The 19,136-nt window shown below is 39.6% G+C and overlaps 1 protein-coding gene across 1 annotated transcript in view; it reads right to left on the minus strand.

Annotated features, from left to right (window-relative positions):
* Positions 1-5,614: 5,614 nt before the first annotated feature.
* The window catches only part of LOC101857013 (aarF domain-containing protein kinase 1), a 14,975-nt gene continuing 1,453 nt past the window's right edge, over positions 5,615-19,136 (minus strand). Inside the window, exons 2-11 of the mRNA XM_035968828.1 lie at positions 14,508-14,671; positions 13,745-13,828; positions 12,957-13,160; positions 11,395-11,553; positions 10,839-10,997; positions 10,446-10,562; positions 9,331-9,474; positions 8,742-8,939; positions 7,692-7,874; positions 5,615-6,390 (exon numbers count right to left, since the gene is read on the minus strand). Coding sequence (XP_035824721.1) covers positions 6,229-6,390; positions 7,692-7,874; positions 8,742-8,939; positions 9,331-9,474; positions 10,446-10,562; positions 10,839-10,997; positions 11,395-11,553; positions 12,957-13,160; positions 13,745-13,828; positions 14,508-14,636 — 1,539 coding nt within the window. The 5' untranslated portion in view covers positions 14,637-14,671 and the 3' untranslated portion in view covers positions 5,615-6,228. The remainder of the gene's footprint in view (positions 6,391-7,691; positions 7,875-8,741; positions 8,940-9,330; positions 9,475-10,445; positions 10,563-10,838; positions 10,998-11,394; positions 11,554-12,956; positions 13,161-13,744; positions 13,829-14,507; positions 14,672-19,136) is intronic.

The raw sequence follows: 19,136 nt of genomic DNA on the forward strand, positions 1-19,136 counted from the left end.
TGCGTTTTGCGATGACCTCACATTTGTACGTATCACTACATTTCACTATAGCCATTTCATATCACCTGAACCACTCGGGTTCTATTCATGGGCGTCTCTTGTATAGGCTACATGTAACTGTTACGATTTTCGCCTTTTACAATACATTGAAGACGTGGGTTCCACTTTCACGCAAAAAGGGGGTGGGTGGGAGGGGTGAAGTTATAAATTCAGCATCTCCTTCTTTTAGCACTCCAGATTGACCCTAGCGGGTATATTGAAGCAGATAGCATCCTTCATGATCTGAAATGTGCGGATCGGAGCCTTAAACTTGAACGTTTAGTAGTTATACATGTACTTGGAACTTTGCCTCGACTGTGAAAGCCCCTTAACCGATCAGTCTCCATGTATAGATTCCTGGGACAAAGGATTAGCTGTAGCCGCGTATGAGAACAGATTATCTCAGCGTGTGTGATCGGCTGAGGATTAAGCCACGAGTTTACCAGACGAACCTGTCTCCGGGTGACCAGGATTATGGCCCTTTTATTATCGTTTCATAGTTTATCGAGAGCCCTACAAGCCCAGGACCACCGGCAACATTGATTTATCTCTCCAGCTAAGAGCTGTGAGAATCGGCAACCCAGACATTGCGAATGTCTTTACACAACGAGTCAGCACTCTTGTGATAGAAGTATAGGGGTTTTCTTGACTGCCTACCCCTTCTACAACACTTGATTTTGCTTGGGGAAAATGCCTCTACGGCTAATGTCCCCCACAAGGTACAGCGACACATTTGGCGGCTGAGCAGTCGTACATGCCGAAGATTTGAGGCATAACTAGTACTAGAGAGTAACATAATATGAAGAAGAGAGCGAGTGAAGATAAGGACAATAGGCGCCTGACAGGAAAGAAGGAGTAGACCATATACCAGAGTACCCACCAACTACCCACTGAAACGTTTCAATGATCATGTTGCTCAAAACAACCGTACAAGTGGACACCTGTGTGTGTAAAATATCACCTCACTGACAGCAGTCTCCAGAAACTGGCAACTTGAGACTTCTTTATGGGCTTTTTATCCACAAGGACTCCGCATGCCAATTCATCAACATGAAAAAAAAGTGTCTTTGGGACTGGTGATTTCAGAGTTTAAGAATCCAAGTACAACACTGGTAACAACACCTCCATACTTCATTTCAAGACTAGCTTCATTCTTTCTAACTTGAATAGGGGGGCTCTCGTGGCCTAGAGGTTAAGGCGTTGGCCTCTCATTCAAAGGTCCCGGGTTCGAATCCGGGTAGCGACCGAAAAATTTCCTCTCTAAAATTGTCTCCTTTCACCTCCTTTCCTGCTCTCTGGCAATGTTCTGTTGTCTGCTTTGATTTCCACTTTCTGCCCCCACCCCCTCACCTCCTTAGCCCCCTCCTCTGGGCTCCTGACTCTTTCTGCAGCCTTTCTACTGCTACTCCTTGGCTCCTCCTTACTGCTGTCTTTCTGCCACACCCCTGATCTTCTGGTAGGAAAGATCTACACCTAGCCTTCTCGGACAAGGGCGAAAAATCTCGGAGGGCCCTTGTGCAAGTTGCGCACGTTAAAGATCCCTTGGTGGTCTAAAATCGATAAGAGTAGGCTTCGGCCGCCACCCGGGCAAAATTCAAAATTTCCTACCAACTGAAAATATTAGGTGTGTCCCGCGCGCTCATATGACCTTATGCAGTTACGAGCGCCGTAAAACACTTTACAAAAATATTACTTGAACAAAACTTTTGAACATGAAAATGCCCTCATCAATATGTGCTTTCACAATTTAAGAGTGAAGGGAGTACACATATTTCGCAGAAAGAACATAACTCTTTTTATGTCTTCGTCAAAGCTAGAGATGAACTGGCATCTATGGGATAAGCGGCTCTTCTTTAAAGTAAAGCACTCAAAAGAAACGGGTTTGACTCTGCCCAGGGAAATTATCTTATCGAGTACAGTAGCTCCCTCTATTTGCTGTGATGTTGTATCTCACTCAGCCCTGGTTTGCTCCAACAGGCAGAGCTGAAGCAGCCCACCTCCTAAATTAACTCAAATCCGTTAATGGAAACGTGAAACATTAACAGTCATTACAATCAAAGATGCTGATCGCCTGGTTTGCAGCAGAAACAGGCTATAAACAGACAGACAGACAGACAGACAGACAGACAAACAGACAGACAGATAGACAGACAGACAAACAGACAAGCAAAAAAGGGACCGAGAAATTCTATTCTAGACATAAGATGAGACAAAGAAATGAAAAGAGAGAAAGGCGGGGACACTCAGTGTAAACTTTCACCCTTTTACTTCAGGACACAACGATCATGTCATCCTGTCGGGGAAAACAAAGCATCCAACAAGTAGGCTACAATGTAATCAATACCAAGCTGTTGATAATTTATTCTTGATTTCTAAAAAAAATCTCTGATCAAGGAGGAAACACTCACATGTTATGTACTTCAATACATTTATAAATAAAAGAGTATTATACCAAGTATAAATTTTTCTTCAATGAAACATATGCCAATGCAGTAACTTCAAAAATCCTGTGCAAAGCAAAACATTTCAAAGCACCATTAATGTTCTATCGTACTGTAGACTACAGTATGCTCAACATTTTGATACACAGTAGCAAATCAGTTTTTAAAGAAAAAACCTGTCGACATAATTATCTACCAATACAGCAGGAAAAACAATTAACTAACATAGCTCTTACTCCCAAAGAATTTTGTCTGTTCATGGGTGAGACATAGACTATGGTGTGGACAACCTCACTTTGAATCCTTTTCCAACTATGAGCATTTCCATTACTGAGATTATAAAACGAAACAGTAAGGTGGAGTCCACTTATAACGAGTCCTGAAGTAACGAGAAGTCTGTTATAAAGACAATATTCTAAAACCTCGGGGGTTTTTTCAGTCTTTATCTTTGTAAATAAAATACTGCTATAGCGCAATCAGATAAACGTGCGAGTTGGTTATAGCGGAATATTGCTGCTGCTGTGCACAGCGCATAGGCCATAAATTATACCTGATGAAAACCTCGCCAGTTGAGAAACTTGTTGGTGATCAAGCGAAACAAAGAATGGGAGAGCCCATGTGTGCCAACGATGAAGACCAGAGAGAATGAGTCGGAAGGGAGGAGCATGCGCACACAAGCAGTTGTGAAGCAGAACGCATTGCCTGATAGTGATAGGCCAGCCTAGTCTAGATTATCTAGGCCTATCATGCATCTCACTTCTCCGATTCGGGGATGGAGAGGTTACAATGCTGTGATGGATCATGGAGCGAATGTGTGACGTGCGCAAACAGATGCAGGAACGCACCACAGGGGGTGGTGGGGTGGGGGAAAACACAGTGGGCGAGTTAGCCTGGAGAACTTTCGTTCTGATAGCCAATGCCCAGCTTTCAACATCGCTAACGCTAGAGAAAGAAACCTGATTCAATTTTTGATGAAGTAAGACCTAGAGGTCATGTTGAACAAAGCCATCATCAGAAGAGATACCAAAAAGTAAAAATAAACAGAACACCAAACTCATAAATTAGGCCTACTTCAATATTTCCTTTGAATTTACTACTGGATCCCTTACAACGAGAATCCTTCTAGAACGGACATTTCGTACTGGTCCCCTCCCTCTCGTTATTATAGGATTCCACAGTATCACAAAAGAAACATTCACTTTCATCTGGAGTAACAAATTTTAAGATGTCTAAAGAGCCATTAGACCACAAACATAAATAACACTGTTTCACACCATATGAAACTGTCATGAGCAATTTAACTGTGTGAATCTTTTATGGACAACTGACTGAAAAAATGTTTTCTTTAAATAACTTACCAACACTATGAGTATACATGTGCATGAGTATGTCATGGGGGAGAAATGCTGAAAGCATTGATAAATACAAGGCCGTTCATTCAAAGGGAAGCGTGTCACTGGTATATCAATGCTTTCAACCTTGAAGCAAGATGAACCAAGATGCAATAGAAAATAGAATAGCTGAGATATATTCATGGATCTAAACTAAACTTATTAGAGTTGCATTTTAAAACAACTTTCGGAGAGTTTTCCAGTTGTTTTTTTCAAACTAAAATTCTCTGCAGTGTTGCTCTCAATCCACAAATCTGACCCACTTCAGTCCTTATCTGTGAACCACCTTCTGTTTCTCTTCACTGTCAGTCTCGCAGTTCAAATAATACAGCACATCTACCGATAAACTCAAAAGCATCAGAGGGTTCAAATTTTGCACTAACACTTCTAAAAGTTTGTAGAGATGGTAGAATTCAAAATAAGGCTTGTTGATGGATGCAAATGATTAGATTATGTAGTCAGGCCCCACATGGTGGAAAGTTATATATATATATATACATACTTAACCTCTTCGTTGCCGCGCCCGTTGAATTTACGAGCCTGAACCGTGTAGCACTGTGCCTATGGTCCGTAGAATTTACGAGACTGTGACAGAGATTGTTTTGATACCAATTATAAGGGAAGTTACGGCAAAAATCTAGTAAATTATTATTGCGGTACCTTCCCTTTATGTTTACCACCATTTTTTCCCCATATGAAAGCATCAGATTCAGATTTTAGCTCAAAGAGAAGATTAGATCTAGACCTAGAACTAACACATCTACCGCACAAAATTATTTATTAGCAGTAAACACAGATGGGCTTAGATTTATTGCATATAATATGAATTGTACGAGCCTTAATAATAATAATAGATAGCATTTGTATAGCTCATATCCCCGCTCAGCAGCAGGCTCTATGCGCTTTACACTATATTATTACCCCAGCAGACCATAGAACACTCCGAAACATTCTCAGCTTCCCGGGAAGCATACAGTGCAAGCAGCTGATTAAGCGCTCAAACACTAACAAACTGACAAGACCTTTCGCTGTCTATAGCCGGGTACCCATTCCCACCTGGGTGAAGTGAGGAAAATTCGTGTAAAGCGCCTTTCCCAAGGACACAACGTCGGGCCCTTGACGGGATTCGAACCCACGACCTTACGGTTGCGAGTCCGAGAGCCTAACCACTAGGCCACCGACGCCACTAAATATGTATAAGGTAGGAAAGGCCTCTTTAACTGCAGACACTCACACAAATGTATTTCCCTGTTTTGGGTCTCAGTTTTTCATTACTCGAATGTGTATTGTTTTATGTTGTTTGGTGTTGTTGTTTTTGGCATCATGTTACTACCTCCAACTTTTCTTCATCTAACTCTCAGTGAAATCCCCTAACATTATATCAATAGAAACGTGGTTCAATGTAGAATGTACATGCTGAAATTCATGTGGAAATATTTATAAATAAAAACGTTATGGGAGGTAGAGTGGGGTCACCTCTGAGCTGCCTTGGTTCTTGGGATTTCCCCCGCGGCATTGAAGGGGTTAAACATAAGGTCAATCAGACATTATTTCCAAGAAATTTAGGGAGAAGACAGGAGGGACAGAGAGAATACCGCCTCCCAACAATAATAGTAAAAAACTAAGGGTAGACATGTGCAATCATATATTGTTTAAACTATAAGATTTGACATTAGATTGCCCCCCAAAAATGTGCTCAGTGAGTCGCAAGAGAGTGCTATTGTCAGGATCAGCTTTTTTCCCTCCATTTTTATTTTTCTGTCTGCTATAAATCTGAATTTCTCTGTCTGCTATCTTAATTTTTGCTGACAATAACAGACATTTGCAAAGTCCAAGTCAATTTCTACATTTGACACACACAGCTCATGATTTTTTTTGTACATTTCATCCTATGCACCTCCTATTTTTAACACTTTGCAAACTGCTCAGTGTTTCTAGAAATTTTCTCAGAGGAAAGTGTCAGAAAACACACACATAAAAGATGACACTGTAATTAAAACAAATCCTCCTTGAAAACTGAAACAGATATATCGGACTTGTACATCCAACAAACTTTGAACCTTCTCTCACTTTTCATAAAAAGAGCTTGGAGGCCAGTCCAATGACCAGTTATGTAACATAAACAGATTAAAATTCCTGTTCAAAGAAATCATCCTCTAAATACACTTCTAAATTGGCACGAAAATCACATAAGTATCTCAGACTTAAAGTAATCAACCATATTTTGATTAACAGGTTGGGGTTAATTCAGAGTCATCCTAGAAAAGCTAATACCATGTATCCAAAACTGACCAGCCATGACATTCACAACATGGTATCACAGAAAATAATCAAAGGTTCCTAGCTAAAAACCTTCATCAACTATGCAATGATTTTCTCTTAGAAAACAAAGGTAAGCTAATGAGCCAAAGGTACACAGAGTACATGGAGATACGGGCCAGCTGCAGTTGCTGATGAAGTTTCAGTCTGAAGTAGCAGCCCCATGAGGAACACGACAGCATTTCCCAGTCAGTCACAGCCTGCGAACAGAAATTGGCCATATATAAAGTATCAAATCACATATTGGCAGTTTACAGCCAGTCAACACAATGATGTCCACATTACTGTATGCAAGGAATAGACTGAGACAATGACAAAACAGAAAAGAATGAAGAGCAGAGTGTACTGGAACACACATCTGCCATCACAGTAATGATGGAACCTGATGCACTTAGCCCAAACAAAATGCCACCCAAAAGACCCATTGCAGCAACAATCATCTTTGCGGGTAGTTTATCTACCTTGAACAAGTACCTAAGCAACATTGTAGGCTGGAATTTCAACACAGAAACGTTGTGAATCTCCAGCAATTGATCTGAACAGAGGGCATAATTTTTGTCTGTTAAAAAAATGTCTTTGGGGATTGAAGGGCTGGCTTTTCATGATAGGCCCCCATAAGTTTGTGCTAAAAAATCCATCTGTTTTCACTTGCCTGAACAGCTTAATCAGTCTGAAGCATTCTTTACATTCAAGGTTAAAAAACGCTGGTCTATAATATTGCTACTTCCATTAACCTTTTCAATGCCGCAGGCAAATAGGCCCCTATGCCGGGGGGAAATCACACAACAAGGCTGCTCAGGGGTGACCCCGCTATACCTCCAATAACTTTTTTAGGGATGAATATTTCCTCATGAATTTCTGTGTGTATAATCTACATTGCTCCACAATTAAATTGATATAATTTTGGGAGGGATATCATTGAGAGATAGATGGAGAAAAGTTGGAGTAAGTAACATGATGCCAAAAACAACACCACCAAACAACATAAACAACACACATTCGAGTACTGATAAACTGAGACCAAAAAAAGGGAAATATATGTTGTGCGAGTGTTTGCAGGTAAAGAGGAAGTGACAAGAGGCTTTTCCTACCAAACACAATGCTTGTACAATCCATATAATATATACATGTAAGCCCATCTGTGTTTACTGCCATTAAATCATTTTTGTGGGGTAGATGACTTAGATCTAGATCTAATCTTCTCTTCAAGCTAAAATCGGGATCTGACGCTTTCAAATGGGGGGAAAATGGAGGAAAACATAACGGGAAGGCACCTCGATAATAATTACAAGATTTTAGTAGTAACTTCCCTTATAATTGGTACCAAAACAAGCAATGTCATAGTCCCATAAATCCTAAAGGCTATAGGCACATCGCTGCACGGTTCATGCCCGTAAATTCTACTGGCGCAGCAACGAAGAGGTTATAAACTTTTTGTCAAACGTTATAATAACAAACAATAAATTCTGGCATAACCACGACATTTTTAGATAGAACAAACCTTGATACAGCAGCGAGACATATTGATAAAGGATGTAGAGCTAGGTCTTGAGTTGAGAGCAGACTCAATGCCACGAAGAACATCATTTGTTTTCAGCAGCAGAAGCATCTGCCTAGGTACACGTCCAAGAATAGCCGAAATTTCCACCAGGTAGTTTCCAACATTGGTTCTGATTTCATTTTTCTAAAAGCAAACAAGAAAAGTTACACAGATAAAATAAATGAAACAGAAATTCAAATGTATATTAAATTTCATTCAAGAATCCTAAACAACACAAAGCTAGGGAATTCTATTAGTATCTAAAATCACCTCTCTGGTCAAACTATCATCAGATTGAAAATATAATTTCCAACTAATATACAGGGTGAGCGTACAATTTTGATGAGTTTAGGTTTTAATACCAGACATAATCCATAAGTGCTGAATGTTCTTTGAATCACTCTCATTTCATTCACACAGTAGATGACTATTGCAATGAAAAATTTCGGGCAAAATATACTTTTTTAAAAGAGGAATAAATTGTGGAGGGTCTGATAACTTGTGAAAAGTTGTATCAGATGCACTTTTAATGCCATTTTCTCCACTCCTTTACAAACAATGAGATCAATCTCATCAGCATGGCCACAGAATACGGACCCCCCACCCCCCTCTCTGTCTCACTCTCTTCCTCCTTTTCTCTCACCCCCACTCTTTCTCTCTCTTTCTCACTAAATATATATTTGCAGTATGGCAACTGTGGTGACCATATTGTTAATGTCGTAAATGAGGTGTGTTCCTTTTCTCAGAGAGTTAGCAGAAGTTATCTAATAACATTCATCAAGTCTGCCATTTCCTATTTTACATGTGATTTTGTAACTTCAAATCCATTTATAGATGATAGTGAAGCATAACACATTCTACTTAGCATAAAAGATAAATTGTTTATCCACATTTTTTTTGCACCTCCACCAAGAATTTAACAGCCACTTCTAAAAATTGTGTTTCAAAACTAAGGAAATACCCTGGCATACAATGAGTTTGAGTTAGCCTTTCCTCACTATCAGACTTTACCTCTTCAACAGTAAACTCATGCTTGTCAATCCCAGCGAGTAGAGCATCCCAAGACCGAGCAGACAGCATGCAGGCAAAGAGCCCGAATAAGTCGCCAACGTTGAGTGCTGTCGCGTGTTGCTTCATGCCCTCCACATCCGCGTTGATCATGGACATCCACATCTTGCTGTACTCCACTCTAAAGTCGTCAGTCAATGTCTGAACAGGAAGAGAGGATATGGTAGAGCTAAAGCTTGTTTCATATAGAAACTAAGGGAAATAACTGATTATTCAAAGCTGGGTATACAGCATGATAGCAGATTTTTTATTTTATAAACAGTTTAACAGTACTTGCAACACAATTAGGTCATGTGCGCGCTAAAGATTAGAGATGTTACTAGAGAGTAACAAGCACAATAAAAGAAGGAAGAGAGGTACAGACGATAGATGTTTGGTACAGAAGAAAGAGCAAACCACACCAGAGCACCGATCATCCACTGATGACAGAGAAGGAAATAAAATGGACAGGAAAGATGAAATATTAAACAGAACAGATCTGTCAACTCTTTAACGACCACTGACTCAAGATTTTCCGCACTTGCTCCCTCACCTGATACAAGCCATGGTCAAGTAAGATGATCTCAGGACCTGACTTGCCTTTGCGCACCAGAACATTGCCAGGATGGGGATCACAATGGACGTAGCCTTGAACAAAGATCATCTCACTGTACAATTTACCAAGGCGTTCAGTAACCTGAGAATACAAAGAGCTTTTACTTAGAAATAAAGATATTTTTAATTTTGTAATTCTTTTTATAACATGTTTATTTCTTCTTTCAGGTTCCAGATTTGCATCAAATGAAACTCTAGAAAATGTGCTTAACAATGGCAGATCTTTAATATCACCCTGAAATTTCTTTAGAGTCCAGTGACACTTAAAGAAAAATCAACCACTTAGTGTAAGACTCCGCCATAAGCCATGTTGAAAAGTGACATATTGCCAAGTCTAACATTGAGCAGTCGAAATGTATGTTCGCATTAATGATACGACGATGGTGGAGATGATGGTGAAGGTAACATCAATGATAAAGAAGTTGATGATCAGAAAACAAATAGATCAAGAAGGAAAGAGCTCAGGGAATGATTTACAAAACAAATGTACACAATTTCATATAAAAATGCTGATACTTCAGCACTTTTTCTGCACAGATCATCTCAATATATCTTCTGGATAAAAAATTGTCCCAAACAAATGAAAATCAACATAAAATCAAGAATGTCAACATATCAAATGTAATGATCAAAACTAGGCTTGCAAAAAGCATTTGAGTACTCTTAAGTCTGAGCCTTCTTCCCATTTGTAACATGCTTCCCAAGAATAGAATAACCCTATTTAAAAAATGAGATCTTTGCCTGTCCCTTTTGCCTCTTTCTTCCATTCTCAGTCTGACGGTACTTGATTATCAGTTATGGTCTTAGTTGTTGTCGTCAAGACACTCCGAAACTCATCTACCCCCCTGTCTCAATCACACAAACACACACACATACACACACACATACAGTCACACACACAAACATACACATATGCACACACACATACTTGCCCACACACACACACAAGCACATATATAAACACATGCGTATGCACACACACATGCACACACACCACAAAAACACACACATATACAGAATCAGTTAATTAATCAATCATGTGAAACAACTGACCTGATTGACAGAGATGTTGTGATCCTCCATGTACTGAAGATCATCCACCTTCCCACCTTCACAAAATTCCATCGTCAGCACTCGATCCGATGAGTGTTCCCAGATCACTTTTGGAACCTGAAAAATTAAACAGACAAAGTTGGAACTGTGGTTCAGAGATGAACAAACAGATGAAACTGGAAGCTTCTATTTCATCCCAATTTGACACATCTTTTGGATAGTACACTCTTTAAAAAAGATATATACATAAAACAATGGGTTGAGGAGGTAGAGCATGCACGTGAAGAATGGTTGTGAATACAGAAAAACATTTCATCTGGACAAAATAATTTGATGAAAACGACTTCCTGTCAATCTCATCTCAGCATTAAAAAACAATTCTATTTTACATACCTTGAGAAATTCAAATTTGCTCAGCATCTCTCCTAGTCGTTCACAGTTCTGCCCTTCATTGACAAAGTCGAGTTCAACAGGCAAATTTTTCTTGGTCTCTTCTGCTAGCCACACATAGTTGAAATTTGGGAAAGCCCAATTCACAGCATGAACCAAAAACTGTAAAGAGAGTAATAACACAAATCACCTTTCAACATCAGTCGTCTCAGAATGCATTTCTCAGCTGCTGATTTAATCTGTAATTTCCTATTTAACTGCTTTTTTTAAATTTTCCGACTCCATGACAGTTCCATTTATGGTCTTTTCTTTAATTAGAGACAGTGTTGATCGAGTTTCATATTAAAGACATTTCATTATCAAACATTATCAACTCTGAATTTTCATTATTCGCACTTCAATGCAACCCAGTTGATAAAACTGTGAAACATGAAAACTTTGACTTTGGAGCCAAAAATATGAGATGATTGCTGAAAAAAAGAAATTAATAAATAAATAAATCTAGGGATATGACATTTTATTTATTTTGCTGGAGGCCATGATTCACATTTTCAGTTACCTCCATAGTCCTGATGTCAACATGTGAGTGAGCTTTAACTTTGGGATGTTGTATCTTGACCGCCACCAGCCGACCGTCCCGCAGCCGTGCTTTGTGAACTTGAGCAAGAGACGCTGCACCCAGTGGTTCAGGATCAAATTCTAAAAATAGATCGTCGACCTGCAATGACAACAGTGAAAGGATACAAATTAATCGAGTTCAGCTGAATTGCACTTTGTGATGAAGCAGCGAGAAAACTAACATGGTATATTTTGCCTGAAAGCAGAGTAGGAAAAAAAGTAGTCTCTGAAAAGAAGGGGTAGACCAAACCAAAGTACATACCAACAGCTCACAAACATAGGTGAACAATATCAGAAGTTCTATTAGATCACAGCCCCAATCCCAAACAACTCGTCTCAGCCAAACAGCACATCCTACTCTGACAGTAGCACCTCTAACTATTCTATAGTTATCTGATGATGCTTTGAAAAGAACCATTTGTAATTCACAACAGCTTCAACACTTGCAATAAGATCACACAAAAAAGATTATTTTACAGGCATTCTTCAAAATGAAAAATATTTTACATATTTACTCACACCTGGATAGACAGAACCTGAATTCTCTGGACTAAAAAAAAATCGTTCTCACATGAAATTTGGTACTTTGATGAATTCATAACAATGAATACACTACTACGAACTACTTTTTCAAAACTATGATAAATCATACATGACAATAACCAAAAACACCAATACTTGTCACAGAATACACTATCAAAAAAATATTAATATGGTATTTCAAGCCACATGTACAGCGCAGATAAATAAAGGCACATTTCGGAAAACTAAAAATCAACACATTTGTCTCTTCATTTTGCTCATCTTCTTCTTCTTCCTCGTTCTCAATGACAGCAGCTAGACAGTCAGTCTGATGTCGTGCACAAACTGTGCAGTTCGCATCAAATCTGAGAGACATTTTGCTCATCCAATTATGTCCCTTTGCAAGAAGAAACATCTATCAGATCATCAAAAGCACATTTGAGGATTTCATCTTGAACAACAGTACCTATCTTATATCTACAGTAGGGATACAATCATGATCATTGCCATTCTCACTCTGCACCACGATATAGACCAGGGACAAACACTTTCCACCTTTCTCTATCCTGGGATAACCTCTTGATGTTATTCCATGTCTTCCCACTTTTCTGAACATTAATTTCTGTGATTCTTCTCCAGGTTCCACACGGTCTTCCTCTTCATCTTTTACCCTGTGGATTCCAATCCGATACTTTCTTCATTATGCAGCTGCCTTCTTCCTACCTCATCTCTGTCTGGGATCCGTCTTGTTTCCCTTAACACTTCCTTGCTGGTGACCCTGTCTGTGCATCTGATCCTCAGTAACTTTCTTAGACACTTGTTCAAGAAAACCTGGACCCTCTTTATGCAAGTCAGAGAAGCATTCCATGTCTTACATCCATAGTAATGATATAGTTAGTATGAAATCCCATCCCCACAAACAAAAACATTACCAATGAAAGATTTTTTTTTTTTAGAAAACAAATGTAAATACACTCTAACCTGTTCTCCCAAGTCTTCAAACACTACAGTCTTTAAATCTTCCAGATCTGACTGCGGTGCTTTATCGTGGAGGACTTTCATGGTTTGTACATACTCAATGGGGAGTAAATACTCTAATGAGCCAAGATGCTGACCAACTTTGATGAACGCTCCACCATTTTTGCAACACATTGTCCGCAAACTTGTTGCAGACTTCAAGTGCAACTGGAAAAAAAAACCACAGTATCACATCAAATCATATTAGTCACAACAACAAAAGTTACGAGTTATGCCAATATAAGTGATTGTACTATACCAGGAAGTTGTCTCACTAACAAGGCAATCCCCAATGTCCGGATCGGAAGTGGGAACAACTTTACTTTTTACTATACCGCAATGACCACAAAAAAAAGGGGGGAAATTTTCTGTTTAAACTGAACTCTTTCTCTTAATCATCAAAATACATGATACTGAAAATTATGCTTAAAAGCTTTTTCAAACCTGACAATCTTTAAAGAAGCAATTTAAGTGTAATAAGCCTTAAAAAATATACTTTTCCCTGAAAGGAATGCAAGCCCTTTACATAATTCACTATAGTAACATATCAAAGGCCTATCTTAAGAATTTAATCTTCAATATTGCAGAGTTAAAATAACAGCAAGAATTACTTATTTAATGCACTTTCACTTTATCAAACCTACACATATGCAGCAGACAGTTAATTTTCCTGCAGTAAAAGAATAAAATTGCTTGAAAATTATACCTCCTCTATTACTTTAATCAATGCTATGTAGTGTAGACAAACTCACTTCATGAACAGCATCAGCGTACTCAGGATGTGAAGTGTCATATTTCCTAAACAACAGTTTGTAATCAACACCAATCTTCAGAACCTGAAAAGAAAAATCGAGAGAAAAAAAATTCTACACTTGGTAAATATCTTTATGAAACAACACTCCTTCCTACAAAATTTGGCTTCCATGAAGAAGTCTAAGAAACAACAAAATAGTTCTGGGCTAATATTTTTAAAACAAGCTATAAATAAGCTGTAGTAAATATATTTTAAGAGCTTCCAACATTTTGATTTTAAATGCATGGTTTTCACAAACAAAATGCTCTTCCCACAATTTATTTAATATGTTCAACAATATCATCACACAGTTGAGAACATGAAATTCCACTTAGTCTGTTAGTGTACACTTTGATATTTAAGGTAACCACCTCACAAAGAAAAGCTGAGAACAGTCCAATGTCAGGGAACCTAAACTAGACTTTCCATCCGGCCAGCAAAAAGACCTTGTCATTTTTTTAATGTATGAGCCCTTAATATGCTGCTTGCACTGTATGCTTCCCTGGAAGCCAAAAATGTTTCTTAGTGTTATAGAGGGTCTGATGGGGTAATAATATAGTGTAAAGGGCATAGATAGCTTTCAGTTGAGCGGGGGTATGCCGCTCTATACAAATTTTATATATTATTATTAAATTATGCTCATGATACTGGTTGGAACCATTTGAAACATTTTTTTCATTGAAAAGAAATCACTTTTCAACAACAAAGCAAATATATCTCACCGTTGCAGCAGCTCTGCCAAATCGTACAATGCCCAGTGAGCCCAGGTCAAAATTGTTACTGATCACAGCTGCTCCAAAAGCGACTGGCAGAGCAGTGCGGCCAAGCTTGAAAAAGGTCTGCACTCTCATTTTGCATTGATCTTCACATGCCCTCGTAAAGTGTTCTGCAGAAAGAGAAGTAAAATTGTGCTCATTCAAATCTTTTGTCAAAGGCAAAAGCCAAGTTCTAGGCTAGTCTGTAAAGTGTAGCCTAATTGTTGTGGGCAACTTTGTTTTCGAAAAAGTTTTTGAAGTGGAAATCTACCTTCACTTGGACTTGGGGCTTCTTACAAATTTTATTTCATTTCAAACACCTCACAATGCCTGACCCTATCATACAAACAGTAACAGGGCTCTGGTGGCCTCGAGGTTAAGGTGTTGGCCTCTCATTCAAAGGTCCAGGGTTCGAATCCGGGTAGCAACGGAAAAATTTTCTTCTCTAAAATTGTCTTCTTTCACCCCCTTTCCTGCTCTCTAGCAATGTTCTGTTGTTTGCTTTCATCTCCTCTTTCCGCCCCCATCCCGTCACCTCATTTGTCCCCTCCTCTTAGTGGGGTCCCTTAATGGCGAAATTTAGGTGTTTTCTGCACTTTATGTTTGAGACATACTTTAAGGTGCATATGTCTCCTAAGACAATTACCTTTCAAATAAGCAAGGGATCCATGATGATCCTTGACCGGAAGTGGGTGTGGCCAGCTGTCAAAGTAGGTCACTATAACTTTTTTCAGCCTACTCACTAGACCACCACATTATATTGTCAACAAATATCCAGACACAATAGGAGAACTCAAAATGTAAGATTTCTGTCTATCAATCACGAAAAATGATGAAAAATACATTTGGAATAGGAAAATGGCAAAAATAGGGTTTAATAATATTTCATGTAATGAGGTCACGCCGGCATACTACAGCACTCAGAGAATTTCTGACTCACTTTCAAACATGACGCTAACCTTGAGCAGTAATTTTACTTTTTTTTTCAAGAATTCAATGTGTCAGATTGATAAAACAAATCCATTCATTAAGTGAAATTTTGGCCATATTGTTTTATTTGATCTTTGAATAAGCGTTCTTCAAATGGGCAATTCTTCTTATGCATATTTGTAAGACAAAAATACAAGTAACACACCATCAGAATGTCTGCTAACCATTGTCAGATGTAAAGTGAGTTCTTGTAAGCACAGAAATATGGTCAATTTTGAAACTTTCTAATAGAGATAGTAATCTTCAGCATTTCAGCAGTCCCCCAAGCAAACACACAATGCTGTGCAGCACAAGTTAGCTTTCTTGCATTTACAGTACCCCCGACAACCACCTGTCTCTTGCTTGCATCTACACTTAATGAGTTCACAACAAACGTCACAAGCCTGTTAAAGAGGTGTCAAGAGAAGCACCCAAAACTTGTTTCCACTTTCATCTCTTTGCTAGCCCCATTTTTGACGGATCAGGTAAGTCTGGTACTTTTTCGAGAGACTTTCCCCACACATGGCCTGCCTGGTAAGTTGCCCGCAGAATGTGCTGCTCCAGAGCATGTTCTGTGGGTGGAATGGCTTCTAAAGATGGTGAGTGCTGTGCAGAGAGCGTTTGTCTTGCCTGGTGTACCTTGTAAAGAGTGCTGGTCTTGTCCAAGAGGAGCACCACGAACCGCCGGAGCTTATTCATCCACTCTTCTTGCACAGACTCGGGCCCAGCAGAAAGAGGGCGAAAGACGAGTGATCAGAGGAAATACTCGCCAGATGTGCCAGGCTGATTTCTTGCCCTTTCCTGAAAAGAAGGATACAATATCACATCCAGTCTTGGCGTGGAAAAATGTCCAGGCTTTGCATCTATTTTCGCCGAGCTGTCGGGCTATGAGACGGGCGGGATATTTCTGGAGTTCTTACCCGTCCAACCCACAGTTCTGTCACTTAAATGGTGAATATGTTGGCGACTGCAAGTACAACAACATCGGTGTCTGTCGTTCTGATCCTGACTTTTTTCAGTTCTTTCTTCGAGCAATGCAACACATTAAGAAGATCATGGTGTCTGCCTCTTCCTGTTGACAGGGCTCAAGAGACTCGGCATCGAACTGAGGTGACGATGTCAACACTCTGTAATGGTATGTGCTGACAACTGTTTTGCCGGAAACATAAAGCTGTTCAACTCTCTGATTCAAAAAGGCAAAAAGTTCCTCTCTTTTTTGTCTACACGTAGGAATCCGAGCTAGTTTCCTGGGATGGTGGCCCGTGCTGAGACTCTTTTTCAAACGGCTAACCCTCTTTTTTTTCTTGCAGCGGCCTTCAGGTTGTCTGGGAAGTACATATCCCATACCACATCAACTCTTCTCACACCCTATAACTGCCGTTGAATGTAGGGTTCGAAAACGCTGGAAGTTTACTCAAGAAATGTCTTTGAAAGCTTTGGTCCTAGCATCTGGACAATTGCAGCCCCGTCAAGGACCATGGCATCAACCATTGGGCTTTCTTCGACAGTCTGCACTTGTAGAATCTCTGCAGCTGTTTCAAGGTCAGGTTCTGATGTGAAGTCTGCCAATAAACACTCCAGATCCAACTCATCCTGCAGCCGGTCTGTCACGTCGAGCAGATCGTCTGGAAGTGTGCAGAGATGGATCTGCACCAAATTCATCAACCTCCATTAGACCCTCAACGCTCCTGACTGAACGAGATGATTGCTGGGACCGAAGAAGTTATTTTCTTCGTTTGAGTGCCCAGGGACATGAGACAGACAAGCAGGTCGGCTTTTCTTCCAGTTCTGCCCTCCTCCAAACTTGGCCAGAGATAGTGGAAAGGGTTGATTTGCATCCCGGAAGAAAGATTCCAAATTTGTACCTCTGGCCTGGCATGCGATGTACATTCACGCAAAGAAGTTTAATGTCACTCCTCAGAACTGACATTTATGTGACGGTCGCTGCCTTCCCAACCTTTCCAGGTCTAGAAAAAGTTGGTAATTGGTTCTTCATTGTGGTGTCTCGCACTGCCTTTGATCTGTCTGCAAATCTCTCCTTGATGAAGGTATGTTATTTGGATGTTCTGATAAAAACCACGTTCCGTGCAGCATGCACGACTTCATCCGGCATAATGTTCTCTGTGCCAAGCGCAATGAGGTAGCACTATCCTCAGCAAAAGGGTTGCCTGATTCTTGAAAGGTAGATACCACGGCTGTAACCTCTTTCGTGAAGGTGTTCTGAACGTTTTGAATCTGGTCATGGTGAAGATCATCCTGTTGGGGGCTGGCCAATAACTGCGCTTCAAACTCTTTGATAATGGAGCTTATCTCTGGCCCAGCAATCATTTACACTGTACTTTGAGTTTGTTTATTGAATTTCTGCACTTTTTTAGTCATAGTGCAGTATGCTGTTGTAACGTTGCCAAGAAACCCTGTCCTTCGTCTAACTTGGACAGGTCAACATGGATGGGGCAGGAACCAAGGGTGTGGAATCCTTTAAGTCTCTCTGCCACATAGACATACCCAGCACCATCTCCCCTTGCAGAGCAAATTAAATGTTCTTTAGTATCAGTCTGGCATAAAGCACAGAGGTCTCAGTTGATTTCTTTACATCCTCTCTCATCCTCTCCTCTTGTTTCAAGTAATGCAACGTCAACGCGATTGAATCTTCGAGCCATAGTGGTTAATGAAGAAAAAAGTGATATATATATTATGGGTGTGTATTTTTTATCGTTGATCCTTGGAATAGTAGGTTGATAAAGTTCATTTTTGAGTTGTTTTCTTAATATGCTTAGTTTATGTACATTAAGTGAAGAAATACGTTTGATTTGCACGTTTAAAAACCATATACAACGTGTATTACGATAAAGCTCAGTCATCATGTCCATTACTGTATATGTAAATGATGCTATTCTTTCTCTTATCCAACACATTCATGGAACAGAAACACTTATTTCAAATAAAAGTAAAACACTCACTCACAAAAAAAAGTCTAGGAACGAAATATTATGGTTGTTTTGTCATCAATCGTCAGATCCTGAAATTTGATGCACACAAGGAATTAGTAGGTTGTGGTCGCTATGGAGCACCATACTTTTTCGCCTATTTTGCTAGGCTAGCCCGAGAGGTGACCCCAGACCTGCCACACGCGTTGTTATTGTTGTGATTATTTTTAATTTCTACATGTTGTATTTATTTTTAATGCATTAGTCCTTTTGGCTAAATTTTAAAAAATATTCACTACAGTTGCGCCTTAATAGTAGTAAAACGGCAGCTCTGTGAACTATCAACACAGCATAGGTCTACCGGAAACGTGTGTGAAGAGCTTTCAAGCTTGAGTTTTCAGCGGGGAAAAGTGTTGTCAGCTACATCCGGCTGGGGTTTTTTGTATGGTGCACGGTTTTGGTCAAAAGGCTAAATAAGTGATATTACGAAGTGTATACAGACCCGGTAACTGGGAACCAAGTCACGAAGTATACAGACCCGGTAGGGGAACTCTTTTGTGATTTCGGAAAGTTTCAGCGCCTGTTGGCTCAGGGAAGACCTAGGTTCTTCTAGATCTATGGCCCAGGTCTAGATCTAGATAGACAGACATTATAAATCATTGATCTAGTTTCGAGGCTAGCCTAGATCTAGATCTAGATC

The sequence above is a fragment of the Aplysia californica genome, unplaced genomic scaffold, assembly GCF_000002075.1.
Source record: "Aplysia californica isolate F4 #8 unplaced genomic scaffold, AplCal3.0 scaffold00089, whole genome shotgun sequence".
NCBI classification, from domain to species: Eukaryota; Metazoa; Mollusca; class Gastropoda; order Aplysiida; family Aplysiidae; genus Aplysia; species Aplysia californica.